We start from the raw sequence: 20,382 nt of genomic DNA, 5'->3' as shown, positions 1-20,382 counted from the left end.
GTATGTCAAGGGCACCCTCTAATAGCAGTCCAGGAAATTGGTCAGTTACGGGATCCAGTAGGGGTGTTCTCATTCATGGGATCCATGCCTCTGCAGTCCAGGAAGTAGGACACGGGGCTAAGGTGGGTAGGATCAGGCTGGGCTAATGCAGTCAGGAAGATGTATCGGTAACAGTCAGGGGTCTGTGCACGTCTCAACCATGGTTGGATGCTTAGATTGCTCAAAGCCACTGTCAGTCTGTCAGGTCTGCCCAGAGAAACTAGGGGGAAGGGGTTTGGGGGAGCAGGATTTTGGGGGATAGGTTGGAAGGCACTGCTGGAGGAAGGAGACTTGGGGACCTAATGTGTGGATTGGGGACTAGGCTGAGGGGAAGGCAGGGTGTGAATTATGTAAAGGGGCAACTGTTTTTGTAATGGGGGACATGAGAAAGCATGGACAGGAACAGGGTAATGAGGGAGGGCAGTTATCCTACAGTCAGGAGCACTGGGAGGGGGGGGGCGCGGTTGGGGGGGAGCGCGAGTGATGTCCTGACCTGGTCACCTCCTGCCAGGGGCTGTGAGAAAGATGGGCAGGTGAAGACACAGGTAGCTGGCTTGGATAGGGACCTGTGGAGGAGTAAGGCCTGGGTGTCTCACGTGAAGAACTACTGGAAAGGGGATCTGGATGTTCAGAGTCTCACCGACATGGAGGGGCGGAGGCTGGAAATGTCCGCCCAGAGATTACTCACTGTCACCTTCCATTGTACTGGAAATTGACACTACACAATGGGAACAAAAATGGCTGCAACCAGACCAGAGTGGGAAGGGCAGATGATTGATTTGTGAGGAAGCACTGCCCGCTGTGAGGAAGGAAAGATTTGTATACTATACCACACAATCCCTCAATCCCGGAATCCTAATGCATCAGCTCCTTGTAAGTTCTACAGCTCCATACAGATGTGTTGTAAACCCATTAATGTTGAAGTATGTGAATTGAGATACCCACGTCACCAATATGTCTTCAAAAGGATTTGGGTTCTTTCCTCTCCCATTCCGTCTCACTGCCTTTCCAGGTTCCACACCTGGGGTTGGAGAATCTCCTTGGCAGTCAAGCTCATTGGCCTTGGACATTTGGTCAGTTGACCCAAGGGGCAATTATGCCTGGCCAGCCCAAACATGCAGATGTTGGAAGTCTGACGCCAAAACAGACACTGCTAAGCAATCTCATCAGGTCTGCCATGGTCTGTGGAGAGAAAACAGAGTCAAAGCTTCAAGTCCAGTCACCCTTCTTCAGGACTGAGAGTAACTAAGAAAAGGTGGTATTTATGGGTTGGGATGGGGGTGATTGGTAGAGAGTAAACATTAGGTGGAGATGGAGTCCAGGAAAAGAGAGAACAGCAGATGGGTGGACAAAGGATTGGATAATGGTGAGCTAGGGAGATAAAAATTAGAGGGTCAAAATGGGTTGGCAGTGATGAAAGCAGCCCATGTGTCAATAAAGCCTGGTGTGTGGGGGTTCATAAGAGGACATGGAAGCAAGTTCAAGCTCTAAAATGATTGAATCCAGAAGTGTGGCCTTGGAAAAGCACAGCCGGTCAGGCAGCATCCGAGGAGCAGGACACTCAATGTTTCAGGCCGGAGTCCTTCATCAGGGGACAAAGGGCTCCTGCTCAAAACATCGATTCTCCTGCTCCTCTGATGCTGCCTGACCTGCTGTGCTTTTCCAGCACCACACTCTCGACTCTGATCTCCAGCATCTGCAGTCCTCATTTTATCCCTAAAATTATTGAGTCTCCTTCCCAGAATTCCTTGGATCTTTAGGGATTGGAGAGGGGAGGGCAGGAAGGGCCTAGCCATCTCTGGACTCTCCCAAGTGGAAACCTCGGAGGGGGCGATGTATATCAATCCTTCTCTGGCTGGGGTCTCCTGGCACTGCCCTGTCTTTTTGTGAGCAAGGGGACCTGGAGGGTGTGCCAGGTTCCCTGTTGTAATGCCTTTGGTCAAGAGGACCGATAGTTGGGGCAATGTGGTGCACAAATCCAACCGATCCTGAGAGTGTTGGCCCTGGGTGTTAAAGGCCGCCATCACCCTGTCCATGCAGACAACCACATGATCAGATGCTTTAAGCAGCTGAGTCCCTCCAGCATAGCTGTGCTCCTGCAGCTTCTGACCGGTGAGGGTCCTTGTCTCCCGTAGACCTGCCCCTGTACCTCGTTCTTCATGTGGAGCTGATGTGAGCTCTTTACAGAACAAGAACATTATACACAAAGGTCTAAGCAAGTGCCTCAGCAGCATTCCTCTGAGTATCAGAGACCTGGGGCATTCCTTCCTCAGCCAGCTGTGAAGACATGGCACTGAGGGGCCATTACTCCCAAATGTTCTAAAACGAACGTTTCCACTGAGGTGTTAATATCTGAGCCAGGGAGGTGGGGCAGCTTGCTGATGTTTCCTGGGATGCCTGTGAACTCTGTCCCACAGTGCACTCCGTTTTTCCACAGCGATCTTGCTCATTCTGTTGGCACCTGCAAGACACAGAGGTGTGAAGGCTACGTTGCCAATGAATGGCACTCACAGCTGGTTAACAATAGAATGAAGAGTGGTACTCACTCGATTGTTGGGACATGGATGTTGTGGAACCAGTAGTGGGTGAGGAACCTGATGTAGACAGACCTTTCACCCATCCTGGCTCCTTCCTCATTTTTTTGGGCTATTCTCCCCTGTAATGGGAGGAGAAGGAGGGTTTGGGTCAGGTGAAAGTGGGCAGCACAGAGTTTAGTGCTGGTCTAGCTGGTACTGAGTAGGATGTCCTGGATGAGTGAGTGGGCAGCACAGAAGCCATGCAGGGTTAGCAATGTGACGTTGTGGAGAGAATGAGCAAGGGAAGATGTTGCTGGTAATAGTGAGAGTGGTGGAGCATGAGCATTGGTAGGAGGGTGGTGCAGTAGCTGAGATAGAGTGAGTGTGAGGAAGCTGAGCGAAGAATGTGTGGCACTTACCCTGTGGAGTGGAGACAGTCACTCTCCTTACTGCTCTACTAGACTGTAGTTAGAGCACTGACCTAGGTGTTGAGGGTCTGGTATGTACCCACTTCTGCCAGCCTTCAAGAAAGAGGACGCCATTTTCAGGACCATCCGTCCACCAGATCCCTGCCGGAGAATCATGCACAATCTTCCCCTTCTCAGGCAGTTTTGGAAAGATTGTGATCCACAAGGGCAGCTTGGGTCTGCCAGTGCTCATTAGGTGCACAGCAACTTTTTAAAGATGGCATGGGCACCAGTGATGCTGGGCTTTTGGCAGATATCTGCTGTGGCAGGTTCTGCCAGTTACAGTGGTGGGTAGGATGGAGCTAGAATCAGACAGGGGTAGGTGGATACCGAGGTGAGTTTGATGTGTTGAGAGATCTCTCTAACCCTCTGTGAAACTTGACAACATTAACACTTTGCCAAAAAGACTATGATTCCGCATTATATATCTGAGGCTTCTGCTCTCTATTTCTCTCTCTCTCTCTGTTCCATTGATAATCAGTCATTCTGTCCTCTGGCCTCCTGATTTTCTCGGTGCCTTGTTTATCCCCAGTTCACTCTGTACTTAGCTCCCAGATTGCATTCCTGTGTTATTATTGATTTTCAGCTTCTTATCCTGTGCACCCTTAGCTTGGAGCAGATTTCAGAGTTATGTTATATTTTGAACATTGTGGGTAAAGTAAAAAGCTGTTTGGACTTTCTGAAGCTGGTTTTCCTTTCTTCAGCCACGTGACCCAGATGACTTCATGGATCCATCCAGTGACGAGTACCTTGAGCTTGCCCTGTGTGGAAAGGAGCAGTAACAATGAACCTCAAGGACCTCCAGAATTCAGGAGCTGATGGAGACAGAAAGCCTCTGGAGTTGACGGGTTTGAGAATCAACGGTTTCATGTAAAACCAACCCCCACAAATCACACCCACCAGCAAGATCATGCAGTAAAGATCCTCAAAAACATACTCTGAGAAAATACTCTGGCAATGTTTTCAGTTTTTTTATAAGCAACGTTTTTATGCTGAATACAGAATGCTGAATTTGTATGTTGGGTTAGAATGCTGAATTTGTATGTTGGGTTTGAGTTGTAACTCAGGCCAGTAACGGGCTGGATGAAGTGAGATTGTGTAACCTCAGTCCAGTATCTCAATGACAAAATCCATACAATAACACTAAATATTGCCTATTTTTTGTGTTACATTTTTTAGCTTCTAATGACTAAAACAAGATTGTTGGAATCTGGATAATTTGGCATTGCTGCAGGAGGGTTTTTAAAGATAAAACGTAAAACTGAAATAGTCATCTAACCCAATGCTGTCCCTTTCCCGGAAGTGGTTGGTGGGGACAGTGTAGAGGAAGCTTTCCTCTGTATTTTAACCCCTTGCTGTCCCTGTCCCCAGAATGTTTGATGGGGACGATATCAAATAAACTTTACTTTCATTTTCAAGGATTCAAGGGAGTTCTACTTTAGTTTACTTTTAGTTCAAAAAACTAGAGATAGTTTTATTTTTAGTTTAACAGTCTAGAGGAGGCTTTACTCTGTGTCTAACCCTGTGCTGTATCTTTCTTGGGACCCCCATGTATAGGGAGCTTTATTCAGAATCTGACTGGTGGTGTACCTGCCCTGGGAGGTTACAGTCTTAAAAGGAGCCCTTCTATGTATCTAATTCATACTTGTCTTAGGAGTGTTTGTTACAGATAATGGGAAAAACTGTTCCTTTCCTTATGTCTACTTTAATTTCTCTTTCTCTTGAACCCCATACAGTCCATAATAAAGTAAATAATTCTGTTTGGAGAGTTTGAAGTATTTTTTGGAGGAAGATGACTATTCAGCACACACTGTGTACAATCTATTTTCCGTGATCCAGCCTGAGATTATCACCCCCAGCAAAGTACTGAGGGGCTACTGCACTTTTAAAAGGTATGACCTTTTGAATGAGCCATTTAAAGCCCTTTACAACATCTCAGATAGATATGAGAAATTCCACGGCATTATTTGAAGAATAGGTAAGTTGTCCCAGTGTCCCTGCTCATATTTACCTCTCAACTCTTATGATTCACTGGTGGGTAGTGTATTGAAACTCAACCCCACTATTCCCAGTCATCACAAAAGGTAAAGATTTTTAAGAAGTACCGAAATTTCCCAATTTGTTTGTCTTCTAGAGTTAGATTGACAGAGAAAGCACAAATATTACAAGTTCTTATAAATAGACTGCAGCTATATGTAGACAGTTATGAACTGTTAGGTATGAGTATTATTAAAACCAATCCCCTTTTCTGTCTCTCATACACACACGCGCGCGGGCACGCATAGACAGGAAAAGAACCGGTTTTATGTACAGAGGGTGAACTGTGAAAGCAGTTCAGTGATCTTTCTTCACAAGTTTGCAGAGATGGATCTTCTCCTAATCAGAAAATTGCTCCTCAGTCTTCTGTTTTCCAGATGCTTCCTAGTTTGCAAGAGACACAGGGTGGCTGGTTCACTGACAAAACTTCTGATTTATTGATTTACAGCAACTGCTGTCTGACAGTTAAACAGGTTTTCCTCAAGCTTAGTGTAGTTTTTACACCAGAGAACAGAGAGCGATCCTGAAGAGATGGTGGTCTGAATAACTTCTTTGTATCTTGTTCACAATCCCAAGTTGTTCAGCTAGCTGAGAACCAACTGCATAATTATTGGCAAGCCGTGCTTTGTCATTGGTAGCTGGTCATTAGCCCACAAACCAATCCGCGACTTTATAGCAATCATACCCAAGGCTTCAGCTCCAGTTAGTCAACAACCACATCTATCACCTGGAGTTGTACAAACAATATTCACAATGAGCGTCAACTTCCTTGCTTCCAAACAGTGCATCAATCCTTGTAATCACCATTTTTTAGGACAGGTCTTCTCTCATTTCAGACTACAATTTAAAAAAAACACAGAAGTAAAAAGGTACAGCCTTTACATAATCAACATTAGGTGAAAGTGAGGACTGCAGATGCTGGAGATCAGAGTCAAGATTAGAGTGGTGCTGGAAAAGCACAGCAGGTCAGGCAGCATCCGAGGAGCAGGAGAGTCAAATCAACATTACTTAAATAGATAATCTGGACATAACCACTTCATTTGTGGAGCTTGGTTTGCAGAAATTGTCTGCCATATTTCCTACAACTGTGACTGCCTTTCTAAAAGTACTTTGTTCACTGTAAAGTACATTGCAAAGTCTTGAAAGGTCATGAAAAGCACTATATAAAATGAAGTTCTTTTTTTGAACCAGATAACACTGCTGTGTAGCCCAGAAAACCTTGATGTTTGATTGTGTTGTGAAGATAATAGCTGAGTGTCTCCTGTCAGGTCTATACACAGCATGTCTCTGCATTTTTTTCAAACAAGCTGACATTTCAACAAGACTTTCGTACAGGTCTGTTTTTCCAATTAGTGCATCTGACAGTCAGCTCAGGCCAGCTTCTCATCTGAGAGAGAGATTTACTCCAAATTTTCTGCATTACACCAAAGGAAACCATTCCGATGAAAGGAGCAAGCTGCATTTCACTGAGTTTTGACTTGCTCGGTTCAGAAGGAGGGTCCTTAATACAGGGCACTCCGACTGAAGCAAATTATAGCTTTGTTCCTCTGGACTAGCCCACAAAGAAATGAGAACAAACCTGGTAATTGACCTCCAGCATCTGCAATCCTCACTTTTTCCCAATGAAGAGGGTTACCTCAGATTACAACAGGATCTGGACCAGATGGGCCAATGGGCTGAGAAGTGGCAGATGGAGTTTAATTCAGATAAATGCGAGGTGCTGCATTTTGGGAAAGCAAATCTTAGCAGGACTTATACACTTCATGGTAAGGTCCCAGGGAGTGTTGCTGAACAAAGACACCTTGGAGTGCAGGTTCATAGCTCCTTGAAAGTGGAATCGCAGGTAGATAGTATAGTGAAGAAGGCATTTGGTATGCTTTCCTTTATTGGTCAAAGTATTGAGTACATGAGTTGGGAGGTCATGTTGCGGCTGTACAGGACATTGGTTAGGCTACTGTTGGGAATATTGCGTGCAATTCTGGTCTACTTCCTATCAGAAAGATATTGTGAAACTTGAAAGGGTTCAGAAAAGATTTACAAGGATGTTGCCAGGGTTGGAGGATCTGAATTACAGGGAGAGCCTGAACAGGCTGGGGCTGTTTTCCCTGGAGCATCGGAAGCTGAGGGGTGACCTTATAGAGCTTTACAAAATTATGAGGGGCATGGATAGGGTAAATAGGCAAAGTCTTTTCCCTGGGGTCGGGGGGTCCAGAACTAGAGGGTATAGGTTTAGGGTGAGAGGGGAAAGATATAAAAGGGACCTAAGGGGCAACTTTTTCAAGCAGAGAGTGGTACGCGTATGGAATGAGCTGCCAGAGGATGTGGTGGAGGCTGGTACAGTTGCAACATTTAAGAGGCATTTGGATGGGTATATGAATAGGAAGGGTTTGGAGGGATATGGGCCGGGTGCTGGCAGGTGGGACTAGATTGGGTTGGGATATCTGGTCGGCATGGACGGGTTGGACAGAAGGGTCTGTTTCCATGCTGTACATCTCTATGACTCTAAGTTGGCCATTGCAGCCTCTCCCAATATAAATACCTCCATTGTCAGCAGGAGTCACAGTATCAGCATGAGGGCAGGAATCCCTATCTGATCTTCCCATCCTTAGTAAAGGTAAAATCATCCCAGTCCTCCCAGACCATTGGACAGTCTCTCGTTAGACTATTGGTGTTTTAACACCTCAGACAGGTGGAGAGGTTCAGAAGGAGGGTCCTTAATACAGGGCACTCTGACTGAAGCAAATTATAGCTTTGCTTCTCTGGACTAGCCCACAAAGAAATGAGAACAAACCTGGTCATTGAAAGTGTGATCTGAAAATGTGTTGCTGGAAAAGCGCAGCAGGTCAGGCAGCATCCAGGGAACAGGAGAATCGACGTTTCGGGCATAAGCCGTTCTTCAGGAAGGGCTTATGCCCGAAACGTCGATTCTCCTGTTCCCTGGATGCTGCCTGACCTGCTGCGCTATTCCAGCAACACATTTTCAGCTCTGATCTCCAGCATCTGCAGACCTCACTTTCTCCCCATTGAAAGTGTGATCCCTTGTACTCTCAATATTAAGTTCAATCTATGAACGTGACAGGATTTTCACAGTGGCAGTATGAGTCAGACACTGAGATGCAGAGTCTGATCAAAGGATTACTGAAGGTACTCTTTTCAGTGCTATTACAACTAGCAACAGCACAGGCAGCTGGTCAGATAGGTCATACCTCAATGTACAAAGGAACCTTGTAAGGAAATGAGCAGCATTCCAAGCAGCTCTGAATATGACCTGACATTGTCACCCTTTCCCATCACAGTCTACCTTCCCCTTCAACTCAGCTCCCAAGGCCCACCTTTCAGAATGGCTACAAGGACAACGCCGATTCCAGCTGTAACAAGCTGCAGAGACATGGACGGTAACAGCACTGCTTTCAGTCTCTACTACCAGAATTAAAGAATGATATAAAAGGTCTTTTGGGTAGATTTTCTGGTTTCAATCAATCAATGACAACGTTTGTGCGAAGATTTGTAGCTCGGGTCCTAGGACTCATAACGGCACACAAACCAACAGCCACGCTCAGACAACAACTCACCAGAACGAAGGACCCGATACCCAACATGAGCAAAACTAATGTAGTGTACAAAATACCATGCAAGGACTGCACAAAACACTATATAGGACAAACAGGAAGACAGCTAACAATCCGCATACATGAACATCAACTAGCCACGAAACGCCACGACCAGCTATCCTTAGTAGCCACACACGCAGACAACAAGCAACACGAATTCGACTGGGACAACACTACTATCATAGGGCAAGCCAGACAGAGAACAGCCAGGGAATTCCTAGAGGCATGGCATTCATCCACAAACTCCATCAACAAACACATCGACCTGGACCCAATATACCAACCACTACAGCGGACAGCTGAAACTGACAACCGGAAGCGGCAGGGACAGACCACTATAAACACCGGAGGAAACATCAAAGAAGCGCTTCGCAGGAGGCTCCCAAGCACTGACGATGTCGCCTAGCCAGGGGACGAAACGTTTGCAACAAAAACTTCCAGCTCGGCGAACAGAACCACAACAATCAATGACAACTGTACCTTCAGCTGACTGGAGCCTAAACTCTGAAAATCCCTCCCTTAAACACTTCCACCTCCTCTAGCCATTTCTCCTTTCAGACCAAATATTGTTCACAGGCCCTTATATTTCGCGATATGACTCAACATCATGGAGATTTGGTTCAGCCCTGACACATACAGGCTCTGGTATAACACTGAGTACCACAGGCTCTGGTGAAATATTGATTCACATGGGTCCTAGCGTAATACTTGGTTCGGTCATTTGGCTGGGAGGGAGGTGATTGCTGGTTTACAAAGCAGAGTAAGGCCAACAACATGAGTTCAATTCCTGTACTGGCTGAGGTTATCATAGAGGAGCATCCTTCCCAGTCTCTCCCCTTGCCTGAGGTGTGGTGACCCTCAGGTTAAACCACCACCGGTCATCTCTCTCTTGCTATCTCTAATGAGAGAAGCAACCCAATGGTCTGCTAGGATTATGTCGACTTTAGCTTTGGTGTAGTACTCATAAACGCAGGCCCTGTAATTTTGAGGATTGGTTTTGTTTTTACAATACAGCAATGAGGACAAAGAAACTGATACGGTATGGGAGAATAGAATATGAAAGCAATCTAGCTAAAAACATAAAAATTGATTCCAAAGCATCCATAGTTATGTAAAAACGAAATGTTTGGCCAAAATGAATGTGGGTCCATTACAGACAGAGAACTTACAGTGGGGAATAGAGAAATGGCAGAGAAACTAACTGATTACTTTGTGTCTGTTTTCATTGAGGAAGGTACAAGAAATCTCCCCCAATGAGGTCTAAGTGGCTCAGGAGAATGTGGAGTTAAAAGAAAGTTAGCAATAGAAAGAAGATTGGACTGGAGAAATTATTGGGAAATTGACATTCCATTTGCCTTTCTAAACTTACCTGGTTAACCAAGATTAGCTCATCCATTTCCTAGGATCCTTCTTCCTTACATCATCAGACCCAAAATACCCTGATCACTGGGATCCTTGATCCTCAACATATTGTTCTCAGAAACTGTCTCACTCTCTTCTTCATGGCTACCTTGGCCAATTTGATTATCCAATCCACATGAAGATTTAAGTCATTCACAATGAATGTTCTGTCTTTTTGCATGTCATCATTATCTAATGATTTATTCTCTGTCTTACTTGTTAAGGAGTCTGTAAATTACCCCTACAAGTGATTTCTTCTCCTTGCTATTTCTTACCTCCACTGTTATGGATTCTACATCTTCTAAGAGGGAAATGGGTCTGGGTGGGTTACTCTTCAGAGGGTCAATGTGGACTGGTTGGGCCAAAGCGCCTGTTTCCACACTGTAGGGAATCTAATCTAATCTAATCTAAATCTAATCATTTCTTGCTATCATACTGTTCTATCTCATACTAACAAAGCTATCCCCACCATCCTTACCTTCCTGCTTCTCCTTTTAAGTAGTCACAGATCCCTGAATATTTAGTTCCTAGCTTGAATCTCATGATAAGCATTTCTTTGTAATGGCTATTAGAACATATCCGTTATGCTCTATTTGTCCTAAGTTGCACAATAATCTTTTTATGTGGCACTGTGTCAAATGTCTTCTGTGAAACTAAGTACAGTATATCTACAGGGTCCCCTTCATCCACAGCACATGTTACGCCTTCAAAGAACTCCAATAAATTGGTTAAAAATTATTTGTTTTTCACAATCTCATGATGACTCTTTCCAAGTACCTTGGTTTTGTTTTTAAATATCCAGCTATAAACTTTTTAACAAACAATTCTAACACCTTCCTCAAAGCTAGCTGGCCTATTATTTTCCTTTGACTGAATCCCTCCTGTCTTTGCTTTGTCCCAGTTTGATAAAACCTTTTCCTAAAACATGGCAACTTGGAAAATTAATGCTCCTGTGACCTCATTAGCTGTCTCTTTTAAAACTCTGGGATAAAGTCCATCAGGACCTAGGGACTTGTGAGCCTACAGCTCCAGCAGTTTGCTCAGTACCACTTCCCTCACGGTTATGATTTCTCCAAATTCTTCTTTCTCTTCCACTTCATAATTTATATGATTACTAGAATCTTTTTATAACTACATGGTGTAGACAGAAATTAACTCAATTTTTTAAAATTTCATTCACCATTTAATTATTATCTACTATTACCTCTCCATTCTCACTCTCTTGAAGGCCAATGCACACTTTGCTTACTGTTTAACTTACTGTAAAAACTCTTGCTACCAGTTTTTATATTTCTAGCTAGCTCTCATACTCTAATTTCTTTATTTTGATTGATCTTTTAGTCATTTGCTGACATTAAATTGTACACTTCTTCATTACTTTTGATGTTTTCCCGAACTTCTTTAGGCCAGTGACGAGCGGTGTTCCACAGGGATTGATTGTTTGTCATTTATTTTGAGAATTTAGGAGGTATGGTTGGTAAGTTTGTGGATGACACCAAAATAGCTGGCATAGTCAACAGTGAAGATTACAAAGGGATCTTGATCAATTTGGCCAATGGGCCAAGGAGTGGCAGATGGAACTTAATTTGGATAAATGTGAAGTAGTACATTTTGGTGAAACATACAAGGGTCAGGACTTATAACAATAGGGCCTTGGGCAGTGCAGTAGAAACAAGAGATCTGAGGGTTCAGGTATATAGTTCTTTGAAAGTTGCGTCACAGGTAGGCAGGGTGGTTAAGAAGGCGTTCAGCACGCTTACCCCCATTGCTCAGACCATTGTTATAGAAGTTGAAACGTCCTGTTGAGGCTGAACAGGATGTTGGTGAGGCCAATTTTGGAGTACTGTGCACAGTTCTGGTTGCACTGCTATAGGAAGGATATTATTAGATTGAAGAGCATTCAGAAAAGATTTACCAAGTTGTTGCCAAGACTGGAGAGTTTGAGTTATAAGGAGAGGCTGGATAGGCTGGGACTTTGTTCACTGGAGTGTAGGAGGTTGAGAGGTGACATTGTATAGATAAGGTGAATGGCAGGTGTTTTTTTCACTAGGGTGGGACATTTCAATAATGATTGTGAGACACGACCTGCCCTCTCAAAGCCATGCTGACTATTTTTAATCAAACTCTGTTCTTCCAAATAGTCATAAATCCTATCTCTCAGAATTCTATCCAGTACCTTGCTTACCACAGATGTAAGACTGACTGGTCTGTAATTCCCAGGGATTTCCCTATTCCCTTTCTTGAACAAAGGAATAACATTTGCTTCCCTCCAATCATCCGGTACTACTCCCATGGAGAGTGAGGATGCAAAGATCATCACCAGAGGCGCAGCGATCTCATTCCTCACTTCCCGTAGTACCCTTGGATATATCTGGTCTGGCCCTGGGGAACTTATCTATCTTGATGTTTCCCAGAATTTCCAACACATCCACTTCCTTAATATCAATCTGTTCAAGCCTATTAACCTGGTCCATGGTGTTCTCACTATTAACAAGGTCCCTCTCTCTAGTGAATACTAAAGCAAAAGACTCATTTAGGGCCTCTTCAGACTCCAGACACAAGTTCCCTCCACTATCCCTGATTGACCCGACCCTCTCTCTGATCATTCTCTTTTTCCTCACGTACGTGTAGAATGCCTTTGGGTTTTTCCTGATCCTTCCCACCAAAGCTTTTTTGTGCCCCCTTCTCCCTCTCCTCAGTCTGTTTTTGAGTTCTTTCCTAGTTACCCTGTAATTCTCTAAAGCTGTGCCAGATCCTTGCTTCCTCACCCTTAAGTAAGCTTCCTGCTTCCTCTTGACGAGAAGCTCCTCTGCTCTTGTCATCCAAGGCTCCTTCACCTTACCATTCTTTGCCTGTCTCAGTGGGACAATGTTATCCAACACTCACAACAAGTGATCCTGAAATCGCCTCCACGTTTCGGTTGTCCAATTCCCGTAGAACAATTGTTCCCAATTTATACCTCACAGCTCCTGCCTAATAGCAGTATACTTTCCCCTCCCCCAATTAAATACCTTCCCATACTGTCTGTTCCTATCCCTCTCCATGGCTGTGGTAAAGGTGAGGCAGTTGTGATCACCTCCCTCCTGCACCAGCCCTGTAGCCATGTGTTTAGCTGCACTCGCTCCCTGTTCCTCGCCTCACTAGCGCGTGGCACCGGTAGTCATCCTGAGATTCCTACTCTGCTCTTCCTGCTTTTTAGCTTCCAACCTAACTCCCTATTAATCGCCCTTTAGATCCTCATCCCTTTTCCTAGCTAAGCCATTGGTGCCAATGTGCACCACAGCGTCTGGCTGCTCGCCCTCCCCCTTCAGGATGTTGTAGACTTGATCCGAGATCTCCTGGACCTTGGCACCTGGGAGACAATATACCTTCTGGGAGACACATTCGCAACCACAGAATCTCCTGTCTGTTCCTCTAACTATTGAGTCTCCTGCCACTAGCACTGTTCTATTCTCCCCCACCCCCTTCCCTTCTGAGCCACAGAGCCAGTATCCAAAACGGTATCCTTGATATTGAGGGGAATGGCCACGGGGGATCCTTGCACTGTCTGCCTGTGCCCAATCCACCACCTGAGGTGTAACTACCTCCCTGTTTCTCCTCTCAATTACCCCCTCAGCCTCCCGAACAATCCGAAGTTCATCCAGCTCCCATTCCCTAACAGTTTCCGAGGAGCTAGAGTTGGGTGCACTTCCCGCAGATGAAGTCAGTGGGGACAGTAGTGATGATCCAGAAGGAGCATTCAACTGCCCGAACATCCATTCCCACTGCTCTGAATTCCCAAAGAGACTATTGAAAAAACTAGTAATGTCACCGAATCAGCGCACAGCCACATTGTTTTGGTGAGAGGAGGAGGATGGGTGGGAGACACTGCCGAAGTACTGTTTTGGGTAAAGCAACCGCCCAAGTATATTACCTCATTTACTCAGCAGTCCCGTGTCTGCTCCTGCTCAGCATGCACTCCGCCTATCAGGAGAAAAGCTATTAAAGGAGGAATTTCACTTCCCAGCAACCCTCTGGTCCTCGTTCTCACTGCTCCCACTGCTGCTGTAAAATGGAGCAATGAATATGTGGAATGAATTGCCAGAGGAGGTGGGAGTTACAGTTACGACATTGAGAAAGCATTTGTATCGGTACATGAATAGGAAAGGTGTCGAGGGATATGGGCCAAACACAAACAAATGGGATTTAGTTTAGTTTGGGAAACTTGGTCAGCGTGGACAAGTTAATCCAAGGGATCTGTTTCTGTGCTGCATGACTCTATCTCCCTTACATTTTATTCTTTATACTCAGGATATACTTGTTCTGAATATTCTGAAATATCCCTTTAAATTTCTGCCCTAATTTTTCAATTGATCTATCCCCTAGCTTAGCATCTCTAGTGAGGTTTAGCTAGAGATATATCCATGTGATTCCCCTTATTGAAGTTTAAGATACTAGTCTCAGACTCACTCTTCTCCCTTTCAAACTGAATGTAAAATTTAATCATGATTGCTACTACTCAGGGTAACTTAACTCTGACTTCGTTAACGAATTCAATACCAAGTCTAATATAAACTGGTTGGTTCTAGAACATGGTGCCTATCCAAGAAACTATCTAGGAGAAAGTGAGGACTGCAGATGCTGGAGATCAGAGCTGAAAAATGTGTTGCTGGAAAAGCGCAGCAGGTCAGGCAGCATCCAAGGACCAGGAGAATCGACGTTTCGGGCATAAGCCCTTCTTCAGGAAACTATCTGGAAAGCATTCTCTGAACCCCTCTTCCAGGCTACCATTGCCAATCTGATTTTCCCAGTTAAGATGTTGATTGAAATCACCAATGATTATTGTCATATTTTTATGGTGAATACTCAGTATTTCTTCATGTATACTCTATCCTACGTTGTGCTTCGTGTTGGGGAGCCAAGATGGACTCTACAAACTTGAGCTAATCCAAAACCATGTTGCTGCTATTACACCAAGTCAGGTTCACCCATCACCCCTGTGCTCACTGACCTGCCGACACTCCCAGACTAACAATTTCTGTTTTAAAATGTTCATCTATGTGTTCAAACCCCTCAGTGGCCTCATGCTCCCAACCTCTATAATCCCCCCCAGTCTGCAGTTCTCGAAAACAAGCCTGCCTTTTTGCATACTCCCTGTTTCCATCGCTTTCCAATGCCTGGATCTCTTTCACTTTTCCCTATTTTAAGCCATTCATTAACCACTTCCGGGACCAAACATTTGATCACCATCCTGCCATCTCAGTGTCCAATTTTCTTGGTAATGCCCCTGTGAAAGGCCTTAGGATGTTTCACAATTTCAAAGGCGTTGTACACAAACAAGTTATTGTTAAATAGTGGAGACATTTGGATAGCACTATCTGTCCTGAATCTTTTTGTGATAGCTTTTAGCTGTAGGTATAGCCAATCAAAACGTCTGTTCCTACCCTGTTTAAATGATGCAGCTACTGTGGTGGGACCCTCAACATTAGGAATTCTTTTTGATATGTTTATATTGCAGAGAAGTGACACAATAATCCTTGTATTTACACTTAGAGTCAATGTTAATCAAGGAGCAGATGAGGCCAAGATTCTAAGCTGAGGCAATATTCATATAAAACTAGAGGAATATTAAATAAAACATTCACTGTTTCCTGGGATCCCACCAAGTCCCAAAAGGCAGGAATTGTGGCATTGGAAAGCTGCAGCTTCCGAGCAAATCATTCCGATCCCAGCTCATTAACTAAAACCTTTCCAGCAGCTGGAAGATTCATATTGTAGTCTCATCAACAACCTTCAAACAAACATAAAACCGTCACATAGAGTGGCCTTGAGCACACAGCTCAACGTGGGTAATGTAAAGCTCGGAATGATAGTATAGCGAGTAAGTGATCAATCCACAGAACTACAGACGCACACGCTCACGCAGAGCCTCTCTCATACACTCACACATACACTCCCACATGCACCCTCTCACAGACCTATACCCCTTTACACTCACACAGATACGCACACTCTCTCACAGACACCCATAACCTCCTCTCACACACACACACACACACTTATAAGTTTGTGGGTGAATTTGTACTTGCAGAATTACACTTTGCTCAAAAACTGCATGAATCCATGTAGGATTCTGTAAATCTGTTTTTGAGATTAGAATCAGTCTGAAAATGTGTTGCTGGAAAAGCGCAGCAGGTCAGGCAGCATCCAAGGAGCAGGAGAATCGACGTTTCGGGCATAAGCCTTTCTTCAGGAATGAGGAAAGTGTGTCCAGCAGGCTAAGATAAAAGGTAGGGAGGAGGGACTTGGGGAAGGGGCGTTGGAAATGCGATAGGTGGAAGGAGGTCAAGGTGAGGGTGATAGGCCGGAGTGGGGTGGGGGTGGAGAGGTCAGGAAGAAGATTGCAGGTTAGGAAGGCGGTGCTGAGTTCGAGGGATTTGACTGAGACAAGGTGGGGGGAGGGGAAATGAGGAAACTGGAGAAATCTGCGTTCATCCCCTGTGGTTGGAGGGTTCCAAAGCGGAAGATGAAGTGCTCTTCCTCCAACCGTCGTGTTGCTATGGTCTGGCGATGGAGGAGTCCAAGGACCTGCATGTCCTTGGTGGAGTGGAAGGGGGAGTTGAAGTGTTGAGTCACGGAGTGGTTGGGTTGGTTTGTCCGGGCGTCCCAGAGGTGTTCTCTGAAACGTTCCGCAAGTAGAATCAGTCTGACCATTGTGGCACAGACAGCCTCACACAGGGCACCTCACATCTTCAATGCATTATCTGGGCTGACACGACACCAATTGTTAAAGTTCACTTGAGAATGTAACATTTAAAAAGGTTTTGCCATTTACATATGAAAGAACTGAAACCAACACGGTCATTCTAAAAGATGAGAGACTTAACAAACAATCCAGGTCTTTTTCAATATATAATTTCAGTTACATCACACTGTAAACCTTTGCTATAAATTCTGTGTCTTACAATTGCGTCCTCCACAACCACCTGATGAAGGAACGTCGCTCCGAAAGCTAGTGTGCTTCCAAATAAACCTGTTGGACTATAACCTGGTGTTGTGTGATATTTAACTAACTCCATGGAACATGCTTCAAACTAGAGCATTAGAAAGATTATTAGAGAAAATTAGAGAGATTTCTTTCAAATAACATTGTCGGACAATCTAAGTGGGTGGATTATTTGTGACACGATGTGCAGTGAATGGATTGAATCCCAATGGAACGGATTTAGTTTGACTCATGTCTTCCAACTTCCTCCATCTCGAGAAGTTTCCTCATCTCCAGTTTGGGCTGTGGTTAAGGCTTTTCACTGTGCTGTAGGAATATACCTGTTCTGTGTATTCGGAAATATCCCCTTAAATATCTGCCATCATCTTTCAATAACTCCATTATCCTTGTATCGTGTGACCATCAGAAGATGGAAGACAAGCGAAATGGGTCTCGTCCCTGTGTCCTCCAGCGATACCTGCCTTGTTATAAAAAGGGAAAAGATATTTATGGAGTTCCTTTCACAACCACAGGATACCTCAAAGTGTCATAGAGTTGTAGAGTCATAAAGTTCTACAGGAGAGAAACAGACCCTTCGGTCCAACTTGACCATACTGACCAGGTATTTTAAACTAATCGAGTCCCATTTGTCAGCATTTGGCCCATACCTCTCTAAATGCTTGCTGTTCACACACCCATCCCAATGCCTTTTAAGTGTTGTAATTGGACCTGTCTCCACCTCCTCTGGCAGCTCGTTCCATACACATACCCACCCTCTTTGCAAGATGGCAGCTGAGTAAGACACTCCAGCCAGAGCTCCTCAGCGCCACATCTTCTCTTTCTTTGTTTTCTCTTTTGTTTTTCCTCCTTCCTGCTTTTATTTTGACTAATGCTTTTGACTTACCTGGAGGCAGATCCCGGAGCGGAGGGGAGGGCAGCAAGGGGAAGCAGTCCCGGAGCGAAGGCCAGAGTGAGGAAACAGTCCTGGAGCAGGGACTGGAGCGGCGAAACAGTCCCGGAATGGAGGATGGAGCAGGGATAGTCCCAGAATGGGGACTGGAGAAGGGAAACAGTCCCAGAGCGGAGGATGGAGCAGGGAAACAGTCCCGGAGCGGAGGCTGGAGCAGGGATACAGTCCCAGAACGGGGACTGGAGCAGGGAAACAGTCCTGGAGTAGAGGATGGAGCAGGGAAACAGTCCCAGAACGGGGACTGGAGCAGGGAAACAGTCCTGGAGTGGAGGCTGGAGCAGGGAAACAGTCCCGGAATGGAGGCTGGAGTGGGGATACAGTCCCGGAGCAGGGACTGGAGCAGGGAAACAGCCCCAGAATGGAAGCTGGAGCAGGGAAACAATCCTGGAATGGAGGCGGGAGTGGGGAAACAATCCCGGAACAGAGGCAGGAGCAGGGAAACAGTCTCGGAACGGGAACTGCAGCAGGGAAACAGTCCCGGAGCGGAGGCTGAAGCAGGGATACAGTCCCGGAGCGGGGACTGGAGCAGGGAAACAATCCCGGAACGGAGGCTGGAGTGGGGAAACAATCCCGAAACAGAGGGTGGAGCAGGGAAACAGTCTAGGAACGGGAACTGGAGCAGGGAAACAGTCCCGGAGCGGAGGCTGGAGCGGGGATACAGTCTCGGAGAGGGGACTAGAGCAGGGAAACAGTCCCGGAATGGGAACTGGAGCAGGGAAACAGTCCCGGAATGGGAACTGGAGCAGGGAAACAGTCCCGGAACGGAGGCTGGAGCAGGGATACAGTCCCGGAGCGGAGGCTGGTGCGTGGATACAGTCGCAGAGCGGGGACTGGATCAGGGAAACAATCCCAGAACAGAGGCTGGAGCAGGGATACAGTCCTGGACAGGGACTGGAGCAGGGAAACAATCCCAGAATGGTGGTTGGAGCGGGGATACAGTCCCAGAACGGAGGTTGGAGCGGGGATACAGTCCCGGAGCAGGGTATGGAGCAGGGAAACAGTCCCGGAGCAGGGACTGGGGCAGGGAAACAGTCCTGGAATGGAGGCTGGAGCAGGGATACAGTCCCGGAGCGGAAGCTGGAGCAGAGAAACAATCCCGGAATGGAGACTGGAGCAGGGAAATAATCCCAGAACGGAGGCTGGAGCAGGGATACAGTCCGGGAACAGAGACTGGAGCAGGGATATAGTCTCGGAACGGGAACTGGAGCAGGGAAATTGTCCCGGAGCGCAGGCTGGAGCAGGGATACAGTCCTGGAGCGGGGACTGGAGCAGGGAAACAATCCCGGAACGGAGGCTGGAGCAGGGAAACAGTCCCGGAACGGGGTCTGGAGCAGGGAAACAGTCCCGGAACGGAGGCTGGAGCAGGGATACAGTCCCGGAGGGGAGGCTGGTGCGTGGATACAGTCCCGGAACAGGGACTGGAGCAGGGATATAGTCCCGGAGCGGAGGCTGGAGCAGGGAAACAGTCGCAGAGCGGGGACTGGAGCAGAGAAACAATCCCGGAGCGAAGGCTGGAGCAGGGATACCGTCCCGCTGCAGAGGCTGGAGCAGGGAAACAGTTCCGGAACGGGGACTGGAGCAGGGAAACAGTCCCGGAGCGGAGGCTGGAACAGGGAAACAGTCGCAGAGCGGGGACTGGAGCAGAGAAACAATCCCGGAGCGAAGGCTGGAGCAGGGATACAGTCCTGGAGCAGGGGCTGGAGCAGGGAAACAGTCCCGGAGCGGAGGCTGGAGCAGGGATACAGTCCAGGAGCAGGGACTGGAGCAGGGAAACAGTCCCAGAACAGAGGCTGGAGCAGGGAAACAGTCCCGGAGCGGAGTCTGGAACAGGGATACAGTCCTGGAACAGGGACTGGAGCGGGGAAACAGTCCCGGAGCAGAGGCTGGAGCAGGGATACAGTCCCGAAGCGGAAGCTGGAACAGAGAAACAATCCCGGAATGGAGGCTGGAGTAGGGAAACTGTCCTGGAGCGGGGACTGGAGCAGGGAAACAGTCCTGGAGCGGAGGCTGGAGCAGGGAAACAGTCCCGGAGCGGAGGCTGGAGCAGGAAACAGTCCCGGAACGGAGGCTGCAGTTGGGAAACTGTCCTGGAGCGGGGACTGGAGCAGGGAAACAGTCCCGGAGCAGAGGCTGGAGCAGGGATACAGTCCTGGAGCGGGGACTGGAGCAGGGAAACAATCCCGGAACGGAGGCTGGAGCAGGGAAACAGTCCCGGAACGGGGTCTGGAGCAGGGAAACAGTCCCGGAACGGAGGCTGGAGTAGGGAAACAGTCCCGGAGCGGAGGCTGGAGCAGGGAAACAGTTCCGGACCAGGGACTGGAGCAGGGAAACAGTCCCGGAGCGGAGGCTAGAACAGGGAAACAGTCCGGGAATGGAG

General features: G+C 46.7%; 1 protein-coding gene across 3 annotated transcripts in view; it reads left to right on the top strand.

Moving 5' to 3' along the window:
• The window catches only part of stxbp4 (syntaxin binding protein 4), a 360,632-nt gene extending 355,850 nt beyond the window's left edge, over nt 1-4,782 (top strand). For all 3 annotated transcript variants that reach the window (XM_088000770.1, XM_088000768.1, XM_088000769.1), the window contains one exon: nt 3,727-4,782. In XM_088000770.1, coding sequence (XP_087856896.1) covers nt 3,727-3,841 — 115 coding nt within the window. In that variant the 3' untranslated portion in view covers nt 3,842-4,782. The remainder of the gene's footprint in view (nt 1-3,726) is intronic.
• Nucleotides 4,783-20,382: the final 15,600 nt, after the last annotated feature.

The sequence above is a fragment of the Chiloscyllium plagiosum genome, unplaced genomic scaffold (assembly GCF_037043375.1).
Source record: "Chiloscyllium plagiosum isolate Xiang-an unplaced genomic scaffold, Cpla_swu_hap1 HiC_scaffold_25, whole genome shotgun sequence".
Lineage (NCBI taxonomy): Eukaryota > Metazoa > Chordata > Chondrichthyes > Orectolobiformes > Hemiscylliidae > Chiloscyllium > Chiloscyllium plagiosum.
The sequence above is the reverse complement of the archived record's forward strand: the minus strand, read 5'-3'. Positions and strand labels throughout refer to the sequence as shown.